Here is a 22189-nt window from a genome sequence, read left to right on the forward strand (position 1 = left end):
ATGTTATGGTACAGTTGGGTTATAATGTATTAATAACTTCACAACAAAGTGACTTTTTTCAGGGCATTGATATTGGAGAAGAGGCATGTTACAATGGAAAGAGAAGTGAATCAGAAGTCAGAAGACTTGGGTTTGAGACCTTATTCCCTTTCTGATCTGTGTTGTCCCTTTTCCTTCTCTGTGCTCAGCTCCCCATCATCTCCATAATGAGAGGTTTGGGTTAGATGAGAGCTATTGGATATGCACCTCTTGTATCAAATTAAAATGTAATTTGGAAATGCTTAACAAAATAAATAAAAATACAGTAGAATACAGTTAATGTTAAAGTATGGTTTTCAAAGTCAATATGCTCACTTGAATCCTAACATTCAGTTTAGTGGCCTTCTTTCTACCAATACTGCTGTTCTATGCAGCCTCCTTTTTGCCTAATGCAATGTCAAGTCAAGTCAACAAGCATTTGTGAAGTGCCTACTATGTGTCAGACACTGTGGTAAGGACCAGACCTTGGGAAAATCACTCTTAAGTCCTTTTGTGGAGAACTTTATGGGCTCGGAGAGTCTCTTCTCCTTTGTTTTCTCTTGCAGCATGATGATCACTAAGATCCACTTGCGAAATTCCCATCTTGGTGTGATTCATGAAGGTCTTAAGTTGTCCATCACCCATGGCTCAGTCTCCATCATTGGAAAGTGGAGTGACCATAAGCCCATGTAAGTAATGTCCTTGAAGTCTTTGAGACTCTCCTTTGACTGCAGCCATAATTCCTTGGTCCTGTTTTTGGGTTTCAAATTCTACTCTTTCGGGCAGCTAGGTGGCACAGTGGATAAAGCACTGGCCCTGGAGTCAGGAGGACCTGAGTTCAAATCCAGCCTCGGACACTTGACACTTACTAGCTGTGTGGCCCTGGGCAAGTCACTTAGCCCTAGTTGCCTCAAAACAAACAAACAAACTTACATTCAAATTCTACTCTTTCCTTTACCTCAACAATAAAACTTCTACTGGTAACTTTTCAAAGTTAATTTCCCATCTGTTCTTGAATGTGACTCTTACAATAACCCTATGAAGTAGGCAGTTCCACAAACATTTATGAGAGTTCTGCCAAAGGCAGAGTTCTGTGGTGGGTGTTGGGAAGGAACAATGACAGTTCCTTCTCTCAAGAGGCTGACAGTCTATAATGGGAAGATATAGCCTACATGCAATTAAGTATAACACAAGGGCATAGCGAGATGGGGCAGGGGAGAGGATAAGACAGAGCTCTAGAGAAATTTGAGAGGATGGAGAAGAGATGAGAATGAGGAGGGGTCAGAGAAATGATTTGTCTGATGAGGCGGACTGTGAGCAAAGCTAAAAGCAATAGGGGGATTTCAATGGATCCAAAAGAAATGAGTAAATCCTAAGCATAATTTTGATTTTGTATCCCCATCATACTGAATATAGCAGTCATGACAACAGGCATTTATTAAGCACCAACGATGTGCTAGACATTGTAGTAAGCACTGAGGATACAAAGAAAGTCCTCTTTCCCACCCCCTTCAAGAACAAAACAAAACAAAACAAAATAGCCCATGATTTCAAGGAACTCACAATGTAAAGGGGAAGATAACATGCAAACAACTATAGAAGCTATAGACAGGATACATTGGAGATAACCAACATATGGAAAGTACTAGCATTAAGTGGGAATGGGAAAGGTTTCTTGGAGAAAATGGGGTTTTAGCTGGGACTTGAAAGAAGCCAGGGAAGCCAGGAGACAGACAAGGAGAGAGAGAATTTCTGGCCTGGAGACAGCCAGTGAAGATGATGGTGGAGGATCTTGTGTGAAGAGCTGCAAGGTTGCCAGTGTTACTCTCAGAGTGCTTAGAACAGAGTATAATGGGGAGTGTAAGGTGTAAGACTAGAGAGGTAGGAGGGGGCAGGCTATGGTTCACTCAAGTTCATTCAGTAAATATTATTACTGGGACTCTTACAACTTCATTAAGGACCATCTTCTCCTTGCTGTTACTGGCTTAGATTTTATTGAATAGTGTCTGGGGAGAGAAGCTCATGAATTTGGTCCATAAGTTCCACATTCCAACTGAAATTAGCAGTGAATGTGGCCTCCTCCAAGAGTGTAGGGAGTGGGGCTATTCCAAAGGGTAGGGTAGGGGTCTGGGTCATTTTGTTACCTATATGACCTTGCACAAATCACTGCTTCACTAAAGGATAAGGAGAGTGCTATGAAAAAAGTCCTAGATTCAGAGTCAGAGCTGAGTCCAAGGTCTTGCCTGTCTAATGATGTCCAAGTCTCATTCTCCAGGTCTCATGTTCCTCATATATAAAATAAACGGGTGAACTAAAAGACTTCTATGGTCCCTTCCAATTCTAAATCTATTAACCTATGAACCTTAGCCATAAGCATATATGAAATAATGGAAAGAGAAATCCTGGTTCATTTATAAATTCAGGATTGTTTTTTCACCAGCAAAAATCATATCCCTTTTGACCTGAAGATAAATGATATCTCCATCACAGTCATCTTTCAGCTGGGGAAGAACAATAAACACCAGATTACTATTTTTGTCTCATCATGCAACAGCAACATCAAAAGTGTTGATATGACCACCTCAACCAACCTAAGGTATGTTCATATGCTTCTTGTTGGTTCATTCTTATGAGATTTTCCCTATGTTTATAATCTTGAGGTTGTCTTTGATTTTGCTCTTCCACTCTCTTCTTATAGCATTCATTTACCTATGTTGTTAATTCCATCCCTCCAACATCCTTCACATACAACCTCTCCTCTCTATTTCCATAGCCACCACCCTCGTTCAAAATCCTCATTTGACTGTTGTAATTTCTTCTTAACAAGTCTGTCTGTCTTGACTCTCTTCCCCTTGAATTCATTCTTCATACTGCTGCCAGATTAATCTTTCTCTCACATAGATATGGTCATATTACCCTTCTGCTAAGAAGTTTTAGTGGCTCTTTATTGCCTTCAAGCTCCTTTGTCTTGACACTAAAGGGCATCCAAAATCTGGCACCCTCCCCCATCTTTTCAGATTTTTTCATATCATTACACTCTATCCCACCCCATACACCTTGCACACTAACCCCAAAAGGTCTACTCTCAACCTCTCCTTCTCCCCTCAACAAATGCCTACTGCTCTCTCAAGTCTCTCTGCCTTTTCCCCTCTCACTTGAGAAAGGAAGAAAGCCTTGAATGCCCTCCTACTCTTCCTATTCAAGTACAATTCACATGCCACATTGTTCATGGAGCCTTCCCTGACACAGGTGTCTCTTTCCACTTCTCAGTCAATAATGACCTTCCCCTCCAGACCTTGTATAGCACATCATTTGGACCTCTTTGATAAATTGTGATATCGTATATTATATTTATATGTGATTGTGTCTTATCTTTCACTTATACTTTAGATCAGGGGTTCTTAACCTTTTGTGTGTATGTCATGAACTCCACTGACATTCTGGTAAAGCCTATAGGCATTTTCTCAGAATATGTTTAATGTTTAAAATAAAATACAAAGAGTGCCAAAGGAAACCAATCGTATTGAAATTCAGCCATCAAAACATTTTTCCCATCCAATTTCATAGACCTGCTTATATCTATCCATGTACTCTCCAGAGGTAAGGGTAAGAAACTTGCTCTACTTTGGTTCAAATCCTACCTCTTATGCTTACTACCTGTGTGACCCTGAGCAAATCACATAACCTCTAAATCTCATTTTCTTTATCTATAAAATGGGGAAGTGGAGTTTGGACCAGATGGTCTCTGGGTTCCATTCCTAGATTATGATGCTATGATCCTGTGAACCTTCTTGGGCCCCAGTCTCCTCATTTCTAAAATGAAAGGGCTCTAAATACTATTTCTACATAAGCTGTAGGAAGATAAGCACCATGACTTATCTAATCATCGGTGTCAGACTTGGGATACAGGGGTAGCAAGTAGCAAAACTCCCAGATACAGCCCAGATCAGATGAAAATGTAATTGAAGCTTATGTCAGTTTGTGGTTTTCTAAGTCAATATGCTACCTAAAGGGACCTGGTTCTATTGGAGTTTGGTTACCTCTGCAGCCCAAATGTTATCACCCATAGATGTAGTACCTAGCATCTTCTGCATGCAACAAGAACAACCCTCTCTGTTTATTCCAAGTCTCTTCTGGTCCTCTAAATGTCTAGAGCACTTATGGTCTGTAACAAACACAAGCACCTTATCATAGATTTTCTGGATTAATATTTAATCATTCCTATATGAGTTGAGATTGTGAGCTCCTTTGGGTCTGTGTTTAATATGTCTCACTATTTCCTAGTGTGGGGTAGCTAGGTGGCAAAGTGGATAATGCCAGCCCTGGAGTTAGGAAGACACATTTTCCTGAGTTCAAATCTGGTCAGAGACACTTACTAGCTGTGTGACCTTGGGCAAGTCACTTAACCCTATTTGCCTCAGTTTTCTCATTTGTAAAATAAGCTGGAAAATAAAATGGCAAACCACTCCAGTATCTTTGCTGAAAAAAAAAATTCAGACATGACTGGAAAATGACTGAACAACAACAAATTCCCTACTCTACCATGCTTGAATGAACAAGTGTTGTAGGAGTCAGTCAGACCATCAGCAGCATTTTACCAGTTGTTTGCTGTAGGCCAGACTACAAATTGAGTGCGAGGGTTGGGGGATCATGGGACCATAGCTTTGGAATTGGAAGAGACCTAGGAGGGTATCCAGTCATACCTTGTAGAGTGGAAAGAAAACTTTGATTCACATCCTAGAAGACCCTTGACCAATCTGGGCCTGTTTCCTCATCTATAAAATGAAAGGGTTGGACCAGATGTTCTCTAAAGTCCCTCCCAGTCCCAAAATTCTGATACTATGAAATTTGATGTCATCAAGTTCAACCCCTCATTTTAAGCATGAAGCAACTAAAGCCCAAAGATGAATCAATTTGCCCAGGATCCCACAGGCATCAAGGAGCAGAACTAGGACTTGAATCTAGGGCCTCTCATTTCAATCTCAGTCTTCTTTCTATCACACTGAACTATCTCCTCAGACATTAAGAAGAAACCATAGGTGGTTCCAAACCAGAGGTGAAATTAAACCAGGTTTCAAAGCAAGAAAGTAATTAGGTGACACATCAGAGAGGTGCTTCCTGACTTGGAGTCAGGAAAAACTGAGTTTGAATCCTGCCTCAGACACTTAGTAATTGTGTGAACCTGGGTGAGTCACTTAGCCTGTCTGATCAGTTTCCTCATTTGCAAAAAAAATGAGGATAACAATAGCATTTACCTTCTGGTGTTTTTCAGGGGGTAATGATAATAATAACAAAAATAATATAGTACCTACTATGTATCAGGCACTGTGCTAAATACTTTACAAATCTTAAACCTCTCTATAAATGTTAGTTCTTATTGTTATGAAGAAGGAAGAAAAAGGAGGAAGAGAAGGAGAAAGAGGGGGAGGGGGAGAAGAAAGAAGTAAAGGAGATGAGAAGAAGAGATAAAGAGGAGAAAGAAGAAGAGAAGAGGAAGAGGAGAAGGAGTGAGGGGTGGCTAGGGAAGGAAGGAAGAAAGACAGGCCCTTCAGGAAGGTTAGAACAAGAGGAGAGTAGCAGCATGTACTATGCTTGATAAACATCTGTTGGGTGATTGGACCACAGGTGTGAACAAATTGTACATTAGTCTATACTGAATGTTGATCTGGCTCAAGCGATAATGGTTTCCCCCTAACATTTTAAAAATATTACTTCATTTGAGCTTCCCAATGACCTTACTGTCCTAGAGCACTGCTGGTCTACTCATCCCCATTCTTCAGAAAAGGAAACAGACTGAGGAAGATTAGGTAATTTTCTAGTCGGGCAGCTAGGTGGTGCAGGCCTGCCAGTGTACCCAGGCCTGGAATTAGGAAGACTCATCTTCTTGAGTTCAAATCTGGTCTCAGACACTTAGTAGCTGGATGACCCTGGGCAAATCACTTCACCCTATTTGCCTCATTTTCCTGGTCTATAAAGTAAGCTGGAGAAGGAAATGGCAAATCACTTTAGTATCTTTGCCAAGAAAACCCCAAGTAGGCTCACAAAGAGTGGGACATGACAGAAAACAACCAAACAACAACAACAACAACAACAACAACAACAACACAACCGGTAAGTGCTGGGTGCAGGACTGGAATCTACCCCTTTCTGACCTCAGGTCTAGCACTTTCTCCGCTATACCACACTTCCTCTAGAGAACCTCAGGTGAAGGTTGAACAGCCACTTGGCAGGGATACCATAGGGCAGATTTCTGCCTAAGCAGGGATGAAACAAAATGCCCTTCAAGGACCCATCTAATGTTGAGATTCTGTTCTTTATCCTAGTTCGCTGAAAAATCTGTATAAAAACCTTGGGCCACAATTACAAAAGAACGTCTGTGAAAAGGTATGGCTTAAGGAGATCTTCTCCATCTCTTGGCTTCTTTTCTAGCTTTCATCTCCAGCTGGCCCTTCCTTTTCCCTACAGACTGCCTTTCTAGAGAGTTTTAGAGTCTAGGAGGTAGAGCCAGAGAACTCAGAAGAGCCCAGATCACAGGAGTCACCAGACTCTGGTTTATATAGGAATTGACCAACTAGACCCTCTCATGGATTGGGCAATATGTTCCACCACAGCACTTTGTTTTCACTTAGTGAAGACAAACCATAGGACTTGGCTCTTCTAGCAAATGAGACAAAGAAAAGAAGGTCCTAGTCCTACTTGCAGGAGAGGGCATAGGGTCTTGGATGGTGCTGTTTCTCCGTCCTCATTCTGGCTTTTGCTTTGTCACTGATTCAGCACATCGACTTAGCAGACTGGACTCTGATTCCCCCCTTCTACTACTATTATCATGTGACCTTGGGCAAGTAATTTCAACTCTCTGGGCCCCAGTGTCCCTATCTATAAAACAAGGTCCCTAAGGTTTCTAAAGTCACTTTGAGTTCTGACATTTTGTAATTCTTTATGATGACACTAGATTGTCAGGGACTTCCTAATTTTTTGCTTTCTAAGCAGTTTCTACTTGTTTCCCATAAGCCATGTCTCCCCAATTACATTTTAAGCTCCTCTCTGGGGCTGTGCCTTCCACATAATTAAAATCATAGAGTGTCACAGCTGGAAAGGGATCTTAGAACCTAGAATGCTAGGGTTGAAAGGGGCCTTAAAATATAGGTTACCAAAACTGGGAGGCACCTGAGAAGATATAATGGCAGAGCTGGAGGAGCCTGGAGAGACCATCTAATCCAGCATGGTACAATGGAAAGATCTGGCTTGGGAGTCGGGGGACCAAGTTCTAATTCTGTAACTTACTACCCCTATGATCTCCAGCACTAGAGTCAATTGCTTGAGCCTCAGTTTTCCCATCCTCAGAAAGGAGGCGGTTAGACCAGACAACCTCTGAGGTCCCTTCTAGATCTATGATCCTTCTTATTTTAAAGGGAGGAAACCGAAGTCTAGAAAATGACTTGGGAGTTATTGACTTTCTATGCCCCTCAACAACTAGACTAGATGTGTGGACGTAATATTCTTTCAAGGCTCATGGAATAAATGAATGAGTGAACAGACAAATGATCTATGGTAGTAGGCAGGGGTCAGGCGATCCTCAATCCTGGTAGCCAAGGGGAGACATGGTTGTAGGTAAATTATTTCCAGTGACAGGGAGGGAGGAACCTCAACAAAAACCCCCTCAAAACAAAGGACAGCAGTGGGTCCAGAATTCTTGTATTTTGGCACCATCTAGTGGTTCTTCAGGGTCATTAATGTTGAAGGTAGGGGACTATGGTATCAGTAGACAAGTGGTTGATCAAGCCTTTCTATCTTCCTACTGAAGTTCATTTAGTCGACTCTAGGATTCTTTATTTTCAGGAAGCAGATAAGTGTAGAGAAATAAAGGAGATGATGATTTGTCTTCCCCAGATCATATCTAGATTATTTTGTTCAGCTTTGGGCATCTCCTTTTTATGCAAGACATTGATAAACTGTGTGGTCAGGTAGGAAGACCCCTGGATTTGGAGACAGAAGGCCTTTGCCCCTTGTGAGCTGTATGACCTTGGGCAAGTCACTCAACTTCTCTGGGCCTTGGTTTCCTCATTAGTAAAATGAGAGGGTTGGACTATATGACATCTGCTTTAAATTCAATGATTTTATGTTTGTTCAGAAGAGGGCAGCCAGGGTAGGGAGGAGACTTGAGTCTTTGTCCTGTAAAGATAAGTTAGTAGAGGAAGAATTTTTTTAGAGTAGAGACTAAAAGATTTGGTGAGGGATATAAACAGGAGTGTGCTGGTAAATGTTTAACAATTGACTCTCTGGGGGGGGGGGGAATGGATGACTGTATGTTAACACACACATTACTAAGTATATATTAAGTATATATGTGTGTATACACACTCTCACATACACATATATACTTAATGTATACTTAAAAGTATGTATATATATATATATACACTTAAAAGAGTCTGTGTATGTATATATATGGATATATATGTATACTTTCAAGCTTAATTTGAATTCTTAACATTTGCTCCATCACTTTCTGAAAACTAGACCCTCATTAAAGCAATGACTAAAAGCCTTATCTGAAGCCAGTTTTGCTGAATATTTAGCAATCTTTTCAAGGGCAGTTCAAACTAGTCCCAGCACACTCCCGGAGGGTAGGATACAGTTGGGGGAAGAGGGTGCTGGCTGTCTTCAAGCATCTGCAAGGCAGTAAATAGAAGAGATAACAGATTTGTTCTGCTTTGCCACAAAGGGCAGAACCAGGAATGATGGGTGGAAGATGAATACGGGCAGATTTTTGGTCTCCATATAATGAAAAGCTCCCCCCATTGTTGGAAGCCTTTGAACGGAAGCTTGGATGACTTTGTGGGGGATGTTGGAGGGAGATTTCTTCTCAGGTTCAGGTGGTTTTTAGTGTCCTTTGAACAGTGAGATTCTGTGATTGTCTGACAGTAGCAGAAAAAGAGCATAACAGCGACTCTCCAATTTGGGTCAAAAGCCCTTTCCTACTCCTTGTCCCTTTTGAAAGTCCAGTGAAGGAGGAATCCCAGGGATTATTTTGCTAAAAGGATCTGGAAAGGAAACAAGTTTGGAAGTCATGAGATTTAACTTTCATTTTACTGATGGGAAGGTTAAGCATTGGAGGTCCTTGATAAGAATTACTTCTATCTCAGATAATAAATACTTCTATCTTGCCATTGCTATAGGCTTATAGCTATTGGAGTTGGAGGGGAACTTGCAGGTATCTAGTACAATTCATTTTATAGATGAAGAAACCAAGACTCAGGGAAATAAAGTGAATTTCCCACAGTCTCACAGGTAGGTGGATGGGCTGGTACTTAGATTCATGTCTTCTCACTCTAAATCTAGTGCTTGTTCCACTAAGTTGTAGCTGCCTTCAGCCCCTGTAGGAGACCAGGTAAGGGAAGGAAGGCTGCTAACTGTATTCTTGGGCTTTCCTTAGATCTGTGAAGTGATAAAGAACTCTACAACTTCCTACATGGAACCCTACCTCCAGACAATGCCAGGTATACAGTGGTTTCATCATGGTACCCCAAGAGCCAGAGACCGTAAGGGTGGGAAGAAGGTGGGGTGATGATGATGTATCAAGTTCATTCCCCCAATAGTTCTTCAACTGCCTTTTTTGAAGTAGAATTGGAATATGGTTATTATTTAGTGAGTCATGAGGGATAAATTGAATCAATAACATACAGTAAAGAAAGTACCTGAACTTATGGCAGACACTTAGCTATGTGTCCCTGGCCAAATCATATAATCTCAATTTCCTCGTTTGTAAAATGGGAATAATAATACCCATAGTTCTCATCTTACAAGATTGTTGTGAAATGAAATAATATTTGTAAAGTTCTTTGGTAACCTTAAAGTACAATGTGAAAATCAGCTATTATTATTGGTGGTGGTGGTGGTGTTAGTGATTAAAAATGAGAACATGCATGGTAAATGCAGCTTCAGAAAGGATGACATTAGAACTGGGATAGGAGTGGGGCAAATTGAAAAGACCTAATTGGAAGGTGGGCTTGAGCAGAACATTAAAGAATATAAAGATGAAATCAGTCCTGGTCCCTGCCCTCATGGATTTTACTGTATAACTCTCAACTTTGAAAAAGTACCTTGGTGTAATGGAAAGATCCAAGGACTTAGAATCTAGAGAGGTGGGTTAAAGCTTAGTACATTGCCACGTATTTGCTGTGTGACTATGAACAAGTCATCCCGGGAACATCTTGGCTTCATCCATTAAACAAGGGCATTAGATCATCAACTCTGAGGTCCCTTCCACATAGGAAATTCTATCATCCCAGGGTCCCAAGTCCTTTAAGTCCTCCCTGAAAGCATAGGTTCTACTGTAGTCATTAAATTTGCTACTCATTTCACCAGGTATGTTTTGGGGCTGGTGCTTTTTAATGGTAAGGTGCTATTATATAAATGTGTGACTCCTCCCTCCCATGTCCCCTCCTTCTCATAGTGAAAGTCAATGCTGATAAAATAGCTGGAATCAATTATTCTCTGATGAAGCCTCCAAAAAGCAACTACCAAAGCCTGGATCTTTCTCTGAAGGTGAGTGACAGTAAGATCATTAAAGGTTTCTTGCTCAGCAGACTCCAGGGGGTGAAAATTTGATGGTCTGAGAATGGTGGCCCCTCTTGAAGTTGAAATTTCCCTGTTTCAGAAGCAGATTTTCTCTAGGCATCTTTGGACTCAGAATCTTGGGTTCTGTTTGCAGTTCTAGGACAGGTTACTGGGCCCCTGCCTGGGTCTCATCTGCTAAATCAGCATATTCTGGGAATTTAAAACTCAGCCTAAGTTGTTAGAGTGCTTTGGGATCTTACTCTACAAGGCATGAAAGAGACACATTGACAGAGAGGTGGGTCTTCCTTTTCTACTGACTCAAGTGATCAAGGGATCCTGTGGCAAAAAAGGAATCTAATTCCAGCTCTGCTGGGTGACCTTGGATAAGTCACAATCTCTAAGATGCCTCAATTTCTAGTAAGAGCATAAAAATGAGTGCCCAGAAAATGGAGCCACCCCCAGAATGTCATTTCTCGGATGCTTTAACTTCATTTCTGATTGATCTTCAAAAGCACCAAGCCCTAATGCTTGAATCTGAATTTTCCCTTAAACCCCTTCATTTCCTCCAGGTCAAGTACTCAGTCAGTTACCTGTAAACAAAACTTAACAGTAAGGATCTGGGGAGGGGGGTTATTTTTCCTTTTAAATGAAGCGTTTGGATCAGTTCTTTTTTAATGTGAATAACTATCCACAATTTATTTGTTTCAAAAATCCAGGTTTAAAAAAAAACCGAAAAACTTGTAAATGGACTTGATACATAGTGGTAAAAAAGAGGAGAGCACTCCCTCAGGAATCACAGCTACTGGATCTGAATCCTAGCTTTACCTCTAACTCATCAGGTGACCTTAATCTTGGTGGGTCTCAACTTCTTCATTTGTAAAATGAGAAGTTTGGGCTAGATATTCTATTAAAGGTCCCTTCAAACTAAAAATTCTGTAGTCTGGTCACTGAATCAGTCAATAAGTATTGATTAAACTCATGCTATGTGCCAGGCACTATGTTAAGTGCTGGGAACACAAGAAAAAAGCAGAAATAGTCCCTTCCCTCAAGGATCTTATATTCTAAGGGGGAGAGAAAGTGGATGTAGATAGAGACATTCAAAATACATAGAGGAGAAGGAAGATAACCTTAGAGAGACAGGCACTATTAGCTGGAGGTGGGAAGTGAGGGAAGTGAGTGGTGTGTGTGTGTGTGTGTGTGTGTGTGTGTGTGTGTGTGTACATACTTTAAAACATTGTGCCAGATATTTTTATAATTATAATTATTGGATTGAGCATCTTGGGTACTTTTCCCAGAATCGCCACAAATGAGTTCTATTACTTTGGACCAGTCACTTGAACAAGACCACTCTCTGGACCTCATATTCTCAATCTATCTATCTATCATCTATCCATCCATTCATCCATTTATCCATCTATCATCTATCTATCCATTTCTTGATCCATCTATCAATCCATCCATCAATCATCGATCAATCTAACATAATAATAAAATATATAATTATAGAATATGTAATTATATAACATATTTATATAAATATATTCACATATTTATATAGTTCAAGCTATATAAAGTGAGGTATTAATCTCTACTGTGCTTAATAATAACCATAACCAGAAGCTTTTTTAAAAAGAGCCCATGTGGGACTGTGCTAGTAAACATTTGTTTTATAATTGTCTGCCCAGAAATGTATCTATGAAAAACTTTTAAGTACATTATTAACATTTTCTCCATCACTTTTTAAAGTCTCAACAGTTAACACATAATTAATCAAGTCCTTTGTAGCCTTTGTTGATTTCTGAGGTTTAAATGTACACACAAAAAAACTAACAATCAACTTGGGAGAGGGTAAGAGTCAGCTTCAGCATATCCCTGAGCCTACGCTTCCTTGCTAGGGCTCTTGTGAAGATTAAACAAAATTCAGGATAAGAAGAATATTCGAAAAATATAGAGTAAGGTATTGTAATGCTCCTTTGTTTCATTTCTGAAAAAAAAAACGGGTATAATTCAGGTGTTAAGAAAGGGTAGGAAAGGGGCAGCTAGATGGTGCAGTGGATAGAGCACTGGCCCTGGAGTCAGGAGTACCTGAGTTCAAATCCAGCCTCAGACACTTAACACTTACTAGCTGTGTGACCCTGGGAAAGTCACTTAACCCCAATTGCCTCACTTAAAAAAAAAAAAAAAGAAGGGGTAGGAAAAAGAGATGGAAAATGTTTAGCCAGTGGGGATTAGAAAGAAACAGAGAGACCAGGTTTGCTGAATCTTTTCTTTGGCATTCCCTCCCTTCCTCTGTCAAGATGAAACGGGAGAGTTTCTCATAATCTGGTCAACTGCATTTTCTATGGCATCCTGCCCTCAAACCAGCTGGTGTTTGCACAGAAAACACAATTCCTTTTCATATCTACCCGAGCAAAATATATGAAGTCAAAGTCACCTTACTTGGTGATTCATAGTATTATGGAATGTCAGGACTGGAAGGAAACTAAGAACAAGAATGTTGGAGCTTGGAAGGTCCTAAGTTCTCAGAAGGATTCTTTGAATATTTATTCTCATCTGGCTTTCCTTACATGTTTGTAGTTTATATTTTATTTTGAGAATTCTTGCTCCTTTTTTTTCAACTTTGCATTAATAAATGCCTCTATGGTGTTTCAGCTCTAAAATCTATGATCCTAGAGGTCTTTCCAGATTTTTTGTACTCCTCAAATCAATAATACTGGTATTGTGGTGGTCTATTACATTAATGAATCACATTTAACTTTCTATTGTCAGACATTCAGGTTGTGTAAAGTTGTTGTTTTTTGCAGTTACATATAATGTGGCTATGAAATTTTTGAACATATTAACTTTTTAAAAATCAGGGTATAGGGGGCAGCTAGGTGGCACAGTGGATAAAACACTGGCCCTGGAGTTAGGAGTACCTGAGTTCAAATCTGGCCTCAGACCCTTGACACTTACTAGCTGTGTGACACTAGGCAAGTCACTTAACCCCAATTGCCTCACCCCCCCCCCAAAAAAAAATTCAGGGTATATTCTTGTTTTTGTTTTTTTGTTTTTTCAGTGAGGCAATTGGGGTTAAGTGACTTGCCCAGGGTCACACAGCTAGTAAGTGTTAAGTGCCTGAGGCCGGATTTGAACTCAGGTCCTCCTGACTCCAGGGCCGGTGCTCTATCCACTGAGCCACCTAGCTGCCCCAGGGTATATTCTTAATAATGGATTTATGGGAATAAAGGTTAAGATCAAAGGGTTATGCTTATTTTTGTATGTTTTGCTGTGTACCACCAGATTGTTTTTCAAAGAGTTTACAAGTTAGCAATTCTACCATCAACATGAGTGTAACTGTTGCTATGCACCTTTATTTTTGATTATTTTTGCCAATTTGATTGGTGTAAGATAATGATTGAAAGGTATTTCAATTGTCTTTGTTTATTAGTGGGTTGAACACTTTTCCCAGTAATTACTAACCAATTTTATTTCCTTTTTTAAAAAAAAAATCGATTGTTCCTAAGAATTGATTACTTTCTGTTGGAAGTCCTTGTCTTTAATTGTATTCTCTCTTGCCTTTATTCCTAGGGCAAATTTTTCGGCTTGACTCATCACAGGCCATACCCCTTTCATCCTTCTTTTATAAATTTCAATGACGACAAACCACACATGATCTATTTTGGAGTCTCATATTCCTTCTTCGACTCAGCCAAACATGTTTACCAACTTGCTGGAATCAGATCTCTCGAAATGAATAATTCCATGGTAAGGCAAGGTAGGACAGGTGGCATTAATCACAGCATTCTAGAGCTGGATAAGTGACACTATGGCTGACACTTCTAGTGAAGGTCACTCACCAGTCCTGAAGTCACTACTTCCATTTGATTTTTGGATAGATCTTATTGTTAGGAAGTTTTTCCTTATTTCGATCCAAAACTTTTTCCTCTAGAACTTTTACCTGTTAGAAGGGTATGATTGAAATAAGTGGAGCCAAGATTTCTCTCTCCTGCCCCCAATCAAGTTAAACCAAATCAGGGCTTTTGTAAATACCTACTATGTGCCAGGCACTTCTGGGGATACAAAGAAAGGCAAAAGCTGGTGCCTGCTCTCAAGGAAGTGGCACTCTAATGATGAAGATAATTGGCAAACCACTATGTAAAAGCGAGACTATGAAGGATAAATTGAAAATAAACAACAGAGGGAAGGCACCAGAAATGAGGATGATTAAGAATGGTTTCTCTTCGAAGATGAGATTTTAGCTGAGACTTTGATGAGTCCAGGGAAGCCAGGAGGCAGAGATGAAGAGTGACAGAGCCAGTGAAAAACCTAGAGGCAGGAAAAGGAGTATGTTGGGGATACTTTGCATAGGGGCAGTGATGAGGGGCTGAGGGTAAGAGTCTGCAAGCAGACAAGGTCTGAGTCCTGTAGCCTAAAGCTCTGGCATCTTGAGCATAGTTATCTCAGGGGCAGATGAGATGTGTGGCTGGGATCATGGACTTTGTGTAGTTCTTAGTTTCTGGGAAGATGTTGCTGCTCAAAGGGGATGTGTGGGTGAGCCATCTCTACTACCCTAAACAGAATTTTTGGTTCTCTCACCAACTGGATTGCAAGTCTCAAGACTCCTCACTTTTTGTCTTACTACAGGTTCCAGAGGGCTCCAATTACCATTTGACGACCAGCTTCTATGGAACTCTGATCCCTCAGGTAAGTGGTTTATCTCTTTTTATAACAGTCTTTGGACCAGTTTGGGAGGGAGGGGATTAGCTAAGCTGTTAAAACCATAATGACATCAGGGTGGCAAGTGCTAAGCTCCTAGTGATTACAAGGGTGTAACATGAGAGGGTAGGCATGGATTGATGTAATTCTCCTACTCATTTGTTATTGAGAAACCATGTCAAAGTATGTGGTAGGCCAACAGAACCATCTTTATCTATGAAGTGTGACCAACAGGGCCCACCTGAGATATAGGTTATATTGACAGACTCATATCAAGTATAATTTGAAATGTTGCTAAAAAGCCACATAGACATCAACGAGTATATCCTGATGCCAGTGAACACAGCCAATGTGTCTTCTCATAGTTCCTTTTTGTTCCCCCTTTTACTGACTTCAGAGAAGGGAGCAAACATTTATATTATGCCTCCTATGTGCCAGTCACTATGCTAAGTACTTTTTTTTACACAAATATTATCTCATTTGATCCTTATTAGAACCCTGAGAAATGGGCATTATTCTCATTTTACAATTTAGGAAATTGAAACAAAGCTAAAATGATTTGCCCAGTTGCATAGTTAGTAAGTGCTTGAGGACAAATTTGAACTTAAGTCTTCCTGACTAGAGGCCCAGAGCTTTATCCAGTGACCCATGGCTACCTCTAGGTAGCTGGAAACATGTTCTGTCTGTACAAACCCCTCCCTTCCTTCAAAGCTTCTTCATGACAATTGAGCTAGAAGTGACCTCTCCAGACTTGAACCTTCTCTCCTATCACTCAATGAATGAATGAATGAATGAATGAACATTTCTTAAGTGCTAAGCACAGAGAATACTAATACCATTAGAAGGGTAAGACAGGCCCTTACTCTCAAGGAGCTCATATTCTAATGGGAGAGAGAACACATGCAGACACTTTTAGCTGCAGGGTGGATGGAAAGGCCCCATGGTACTTAGTCAAGCACATGCTGGAGCCAACTCATACTAGTTCATGAGAGTGAGTTATTAAATTTTCATTGTGAGCATTTATACTTTGGAAATGGCAAACACCACAAATCAGATCTTGATTTATTGCTTTGTTAACTATCTGGACTCAAGAAAGTGATGAAGAAAATGTTAAATGTAAAACCTGTGTCTTAACTATATCTTTTTCTGGAGAGCTTGTTTTTAAACCTTTACCGGCATACCCGCATGCTTAGGACTCAGCAATAAAGCAGTTGCTAATGATGCTTGTCATTTCCATTGACAAAAAGACATCCAAAGCTGAGACATTGGATAGTGCAAGGACTTTGGTGAGAACTTTCTTTTCTGATTCTTTGAAAGCTGTGGCTCCTGAGGAGGAGGCAGGGGCTGTAGCAGCCACAAAGGCACTGAACAGACTGCATTTCTAAAAGGATTGCTCTCTGGAGGATGGTAGGAAGCCATGGAGGCTGAAAGCAGAGCCGGTGATCTGACTATGGCAGGGAGTTGCTATTTTGGCGGCTCTGGAGTGAAGTGTCTTGGACTACTTGGGGTCTGAGGACTCTGTTGATGGGTTGGTTGATTTCTGTGAACTGCTTTTCCCCCCTCTTTTCTATTAGAAAAAAATTATTATAAGGAATGATCTCTGGGAAGCAGTATAGGGATTATAAAAACAAGTTATCAATAAAGAGGTTAAATATTTTCTGCCTTCAAGGGGGAGCATTCCTTTTGGGGAAACAACATGTATGCAGATAATTAAAAACAAAACCTATTCAGAACAAATACAAAGTAATTATGGAGGGACATTAAGAAATGGGACAGTCGGGAAAGGCCTCTTGAAGGAGGTAACCCTAGAAATGAATCTTTTTTATTTATTTATTTATTTTTTTTTGGGTGAGGTGATTGGGGTTAAGTGACTTGCCCAGGGTCACACAGCTAGTAAGTGTTAAGTGTCTGAGGTCAGCTTTGAACTCAGGTCCTCTGGAATCCAGGGCCAGTGCTCTATCCACTGTGCCACCTAGCTGCCCCAGAAATGAATCTTAAAGGGTATTTGATGAGGAGAACATTCCAGACACAGAGGACAAATAGCAAAGCCCCAGAGATAGAACCCAGAATATAGGGAAAACAAATAAAGCCATTTTGGCAGGGATTGTGAGTGAATGAGAGGGAATAGTAGGAAATCATCCAGGAAACATAGTTTGGAGACAGATTGTGAATGGCTTGAAATTAGTTTTGAATGATTAGAATTGAACAGAGCAGGGAAAGTGTGTTGGGAAGGGGCCCAGCTACAGTCACTTAGGATCCTACCAGCTATGGGGGCTTATGTAAAAGACTACCTTATCTCTTCAAAGATTTGTGAGAACTGAGGGCTTCACCTATAACCTCTCTTTCTTTGTCCCTGCAGTTGTCCAAGGAGTTTCCCAAAATGGGAATGAAAATCTTCATTGATTTCCCCTCTGTACCAACCATCGATGTCAGCTCTAGAAATGAAATGGGTCTCATGTTTTCACTTTCGACCCGTGTCTATGTGATCTTCTCCAACTCTTCTATGACCCTACTCTTTAAGCTTAGCCTGGTCAGTATGAATTGGTCTGGGAAAACTCAAGGGTGATGGCACAGCCCAACTGGATGGGCTCTGGTCTGTCCATGTGTGTGGTGCCATGAAACCAAACCAAAGGGGGCAGCCAGGTGACTCAGTGGATAAAGCACTGGCCCTGGATTCAGGAGGACCTGAGTTCAAATCCAGCCTCAGACACTTGACACTTACTTGCTGTGTGACTCTAGGTAAGTCACTTAACCCCCATTGCCCTGCCAAAAAACAAAACAAACAAACAAAAAACAAAACAAAACAGAAAACCCCAAATAATCCAGAAGGCAGGACATAGAGTTGGAGACTCAGTTGTAGGTTTAGCTCTGATACTAACTTTTATTCTGGAAAATGCATTGGATCTGGAGGCGGAGGACCTGGCTTCAAATTTCACATATTATCTGTATGACCTGGAGGAAATTCCTTTCCTCTGTAGGACTCTGCTTCTTCCTCTATAAAATGAAGAAGCTGAAGAAGAAGATCTCTTAAACTTGTATCTAGCTTTAGCCTATGCCCTTAACTTTCTTCATCAACCTGGACAACACACGTCACTTTTCTGAGCCTGTTTCTTCATCTGGATTTGGAGATGAAGAATCATAGATTTAGATCAGGAACATGGATTTAGAGCAGAAGGAACCTTAAAGGTTCTCAAGTCTGGGGCAGCTAGGTGGCACAGTGGGTAAAGCACCAGCCCTGGAGTCAGGAGGACCTGAGTTCAAATCTGACCTCAGACACTTGACACTTACTAGCTGTGTGACCCTGGGCAAGTTACTTGACCCTCATTGCCCCACCAAAAAAAAAAGTTCTCAAGTCTACCTTCCTCCTCTCTCCTTCCCATTTTGCAGATGAGAAAACTGATGAGTGGTTAAGTAACTTGCCCAGGACCACACAATTAGTAAGGGCATGAAGCAGGATTTGAAACCAAGTCTCCCTAATTCTAAGTCTATTGCCTGATCCATTAAACCAGGGACTCTTTATTTGAGGTCTGTGAATTTGTTTTTGTTTTTTAGTTTAAGAACTATTTAAATATAATTGACTTCTTTTAAAATCCTACATAACTTAGGTATTTAAAAACATGATTCTGAAAACAGAGCCATAGAATTCACATGACTGATAAAGGGGTCCAGGATGCACAAAGAAGTTAAGAACTCCTATTTTAAACCATACTGCCTCTTGTCAGAGGAGCAGAGTTCAAATCCTTACTCTGCTGCTCCCTATCAGTGAGGCTTTAAGAAAGTCACGTGACCTCTATGAGCCTCACTTTACTCATCTGCAAAATGAGAGTATTTGGACTAGATGACCTACAGGTCCCTTTCCAATTCCAAATTCCTGAGCCAATGATCAAAATAATGAGATAAATAATGACTGGCTCACTAGATTGATGTGTGTGTGGGTGTGTGTGTGTGTGTGTGTGTGTGTGTGTGTGCGTGAAATTAGATAAAGCATGTGAAAGCCCTTCTGATAGTGAAAAACATTATTCCCAAGAGGAAGCTGATACCAATGCTTATGTGACCTACTGGTCTTTCTTGAGTTAGGCATCAAGATGTATAAATGATAACACTCTTATGCTACATTGACGTTGTGCTTCATCATTTACAGTTGGAATTTACAGTCAATGTCTCATTGGATTTCCCCCAACAGTCATGGGGAGAGAGGTAGAGAAAAAGTTATTAGCTTCATCTTATAGTTGAAGAAACTTCACCCAAACTAGTGATGTGACTTGCCCCCAATTATGCTGTTAATGAGTGGCAAGGACAGGACTGGAGCATAGTTCTTTGCATCAATAAGTCAATCAATAAATCAATAACCTACCATGTGGCAGGTACTGTGTCAAACACAGGGGACACAAAAAGAAGTCTTTAAGGAGCTTACAATCTAATGATTCCAATACTCTTCTGACTATTTCATAAATGGTGGTCCCCAGGTCAGAAGGGTTGAGGGGCTGGGGGACTGAAAAGTCAAGAATGAAAAGCCAGAATTTTGAGTTGGGGTAGGGAAGAATAACTTTTTTCCCCCTTGAGGTTAGGAGGAACCCAGTGAAGCCCTTAATTCTTGAACTCTATTTTTTTTCTTCTTCTTTTTAGACTGGACCTATGATTTTATTAGTATAGGGAACATAGCTAACTCCTACCCATGTAGATCTGTAGCTGCTCTGCATTTATAGTTTTAGAGAGTTGCCTTGAGGCACTGAGAGGTTAAATTACTTGTCCAGGGTCACACAGTCAGTGTGTGTCAGAGGGCTGACCAATCTTGAACTCAAGTTTCCCCTGACTCTGAGGCTCACTCTTTCCTGAATACAATTTCCAAGATGACCCTTGGTGGGTCCTCAGTACTGCCCCAGGTCCAGCTATGCCACAAGAGAGGGGGTAGAATCTACCCTTCAGAAGTTTTGGCAATGAAATGGAAGGCATCATCAATCAATTAACATTTTTAAAGCACTTACTCAGTGCCTTCTCTAGTGCTGCTGAGGTTACAAAGAAAAAGAGAAAATAGCTTCAGCCCTCCAAGGAGCTTTCATTCTAAATGAGGGAAGAGCTGTTATACCTCTAATTGAGTGTGTTAATTAAGTAACCCCCACCCCCACCCCCTTCTAGAGCTCTGTAGCACTGGAATGACTCAAAGGCAGTTTGGGGAGGAAAAAAATCTATAATTGTTTAATCAGTCCTTTAATCACCCCAATCAAATTATCTCTAGGGCTCCGTTTTTTGTTTTTTTTTTTTTCGTTTGTTTGTTTTTGGTTTTTTTTGCGGGGCAATGAGGGTTAAGTGACTTGCCCAAGATCACACAGCTAGTAAGTGTCAAGTGTCTGAGGTAAAATTTGAACTCAGGTCCTCTTGAATCCAGGGCCAGTGCTTTATCCCCCGTGCCATCTCGCTGCCCCCTAGGGCTCCTTCTGAAGGAGCATCTATCTAATTTATTGAATATTCCAAGAAAGTGCTTTTCATGGGCTCTTCAGACTTCTCAAAGTCTTTTACAACTCAAAGATTTCCTGATAATAGGAGCTAATACAATTGTATCATTTGTTGTTTTCTTTCTAGAAAACAGCCGTTGCCCTCTATATTAAAGAGAAATCTGGTAACATTTCAGGGCACATCACATTGAAAAGGTAAGAGGACCTGGGAGGGTTTTTTGAGTCCAGGCTCTTCCCCTTCCTCATCCTAGGAACTTGAACAATTCATTGACCCTTGAGGAATCCCAGTTCTCTTACTTTAAAAAAAGATCATTTTTAAGCATTCTTTTCTTTTAAAATTTTTAGTTCCAAATTTCCTTTCTCCTTCTCATACCTCCCACTGAGAATACAAGCATTATGATATCAATTATACATGTGAAGTCACGCAAAACATATTTCCATATTAGTCATATTTCAAAAAGAAAGCAAAAAAAAGTGAGAAAATTTTATTTCAATTTCTCCTTAGAGTTCATTAGTTCTCTCTCTGGAGGTAGACGGCTTTTTTTTTTTTTTTTGTCATGAGTGCTTTGGAATTGCCTTGAATCACTTCATTGATGAGAGTAGCCAAGTCTTTCATAGTTGATCATCATTACAATATTCCTGTTACTGTGCACAATGATCTCTCAGTTCTGCTCACTTCACTTTGAATCAGTTCATATAGATTTTGCCATGCTTTTTCCCCCTGAAATTACCCTCTCCCCTTGTTTTTTCTTATAGTGCAATAGCATGCCATCACAATCATATGTCACACCTTGTTCAGCCACTCCCCAGTTAATGAGCATCTCCTCAATTTCCAATTCTTTGCTGCCACAAAAAGCTGTTATAAATATTTTTGTGCATATAAGTCCTTTTCCTTTTTCTTTGGTCTCTTTGGGATACAGACCTAGTAGTGGTATTGCTGGGTCAAAGGGTCAAAGGCATGGTTTTATAGCCATTTGGGCATAGTTCTAAGTCATTTTCCAGAATGGTTGGACCAGTTCACAACTCCATCAACAATTCATTAGTGTAACTATGTTCCCTCCTTCCCTCCAGCATTTGTTATTTCTGAAAGGTGTGAAGTGGTACCTCAGAGTTGTTTTAATTTGCATTTTTCTAACCAAATGTGATTTAGTGCATTTTTTTATATGACTATAGATAGCTTTGAATTCTTCTGAAAATGCCTGTTCATATCCTTTGACCACTTGCCAGTTGGGGAATGGCTCTGATTTTTATTAATTTGACTCAATTCTATACTCAGTATATATTTAGCATAAAAACTTCCCATAAAATTTTCTGATATTACTTCATTTTTACGGCATCTATTAGAGAATGTTGTTTCCCTGATTATCTCTTTTAATTAGGTCTATTTTTACTTTTGCTTTGAGATCGCTATTCTTGCCTTTTTTTTACTTCAGCTGAAGCATATTAGATTCTGCTCCAGC

At 40.3% G+C, this 22189-nt stretch overlaps 1 protein-coding gene across 1 annotated transcript in view; it reads left to right on the top strand.

Moving 5' to 3' along the window:
- LOC122738908 (bactericidal permeability-increasing protein-like) overlaps nucleotides 1-22189 on the top strand; it is a 95253-nt gene that overhangs the window by 64119 nt on the left and 8945 nt on the right. Inside the window, 9 exon segments of the mRNA XM_043980789.1 lie at nucleotides 585-707; nucleotides 2459-2614; nucleotides 6342-6402; nucleotides 9455-9518; nucleotides 10475-10566; nucleotides 14149-14325; nucleotides 15205-15264; nucleotides 17636-17806; nucleotides 20857-20924. Of these exon segments, the coding sequence (XP_043836724.1) occupies nucleotides 585-707; nucleotides 2459-2614; nucleotides 6342-6402; nucleotides 9455-9518; nucleotides 10475-10566; nucleotides 14149-14325; nucleotides 15205-15264; nucleotides 17636-17806; nucleotides 20857-20924 (972 nt within the window).

The sequence above is a fragment of the Dromiciops gliroides genome, chromosome 2, assembly GCF_019393635.1.
Source record: "Dromiciops gliroides isolate mDroGli1 chromosome 2, mDroGli1.pri, whole genome shotgun sequence".
In the NCBI taxonomy this organism is placed as follows: Eukaryota; Metazoa; Chordata; class Mammalia; order Microbiotheria; family Microbiotheriidae; genus Dromiciops; species Dromiciops gliroides.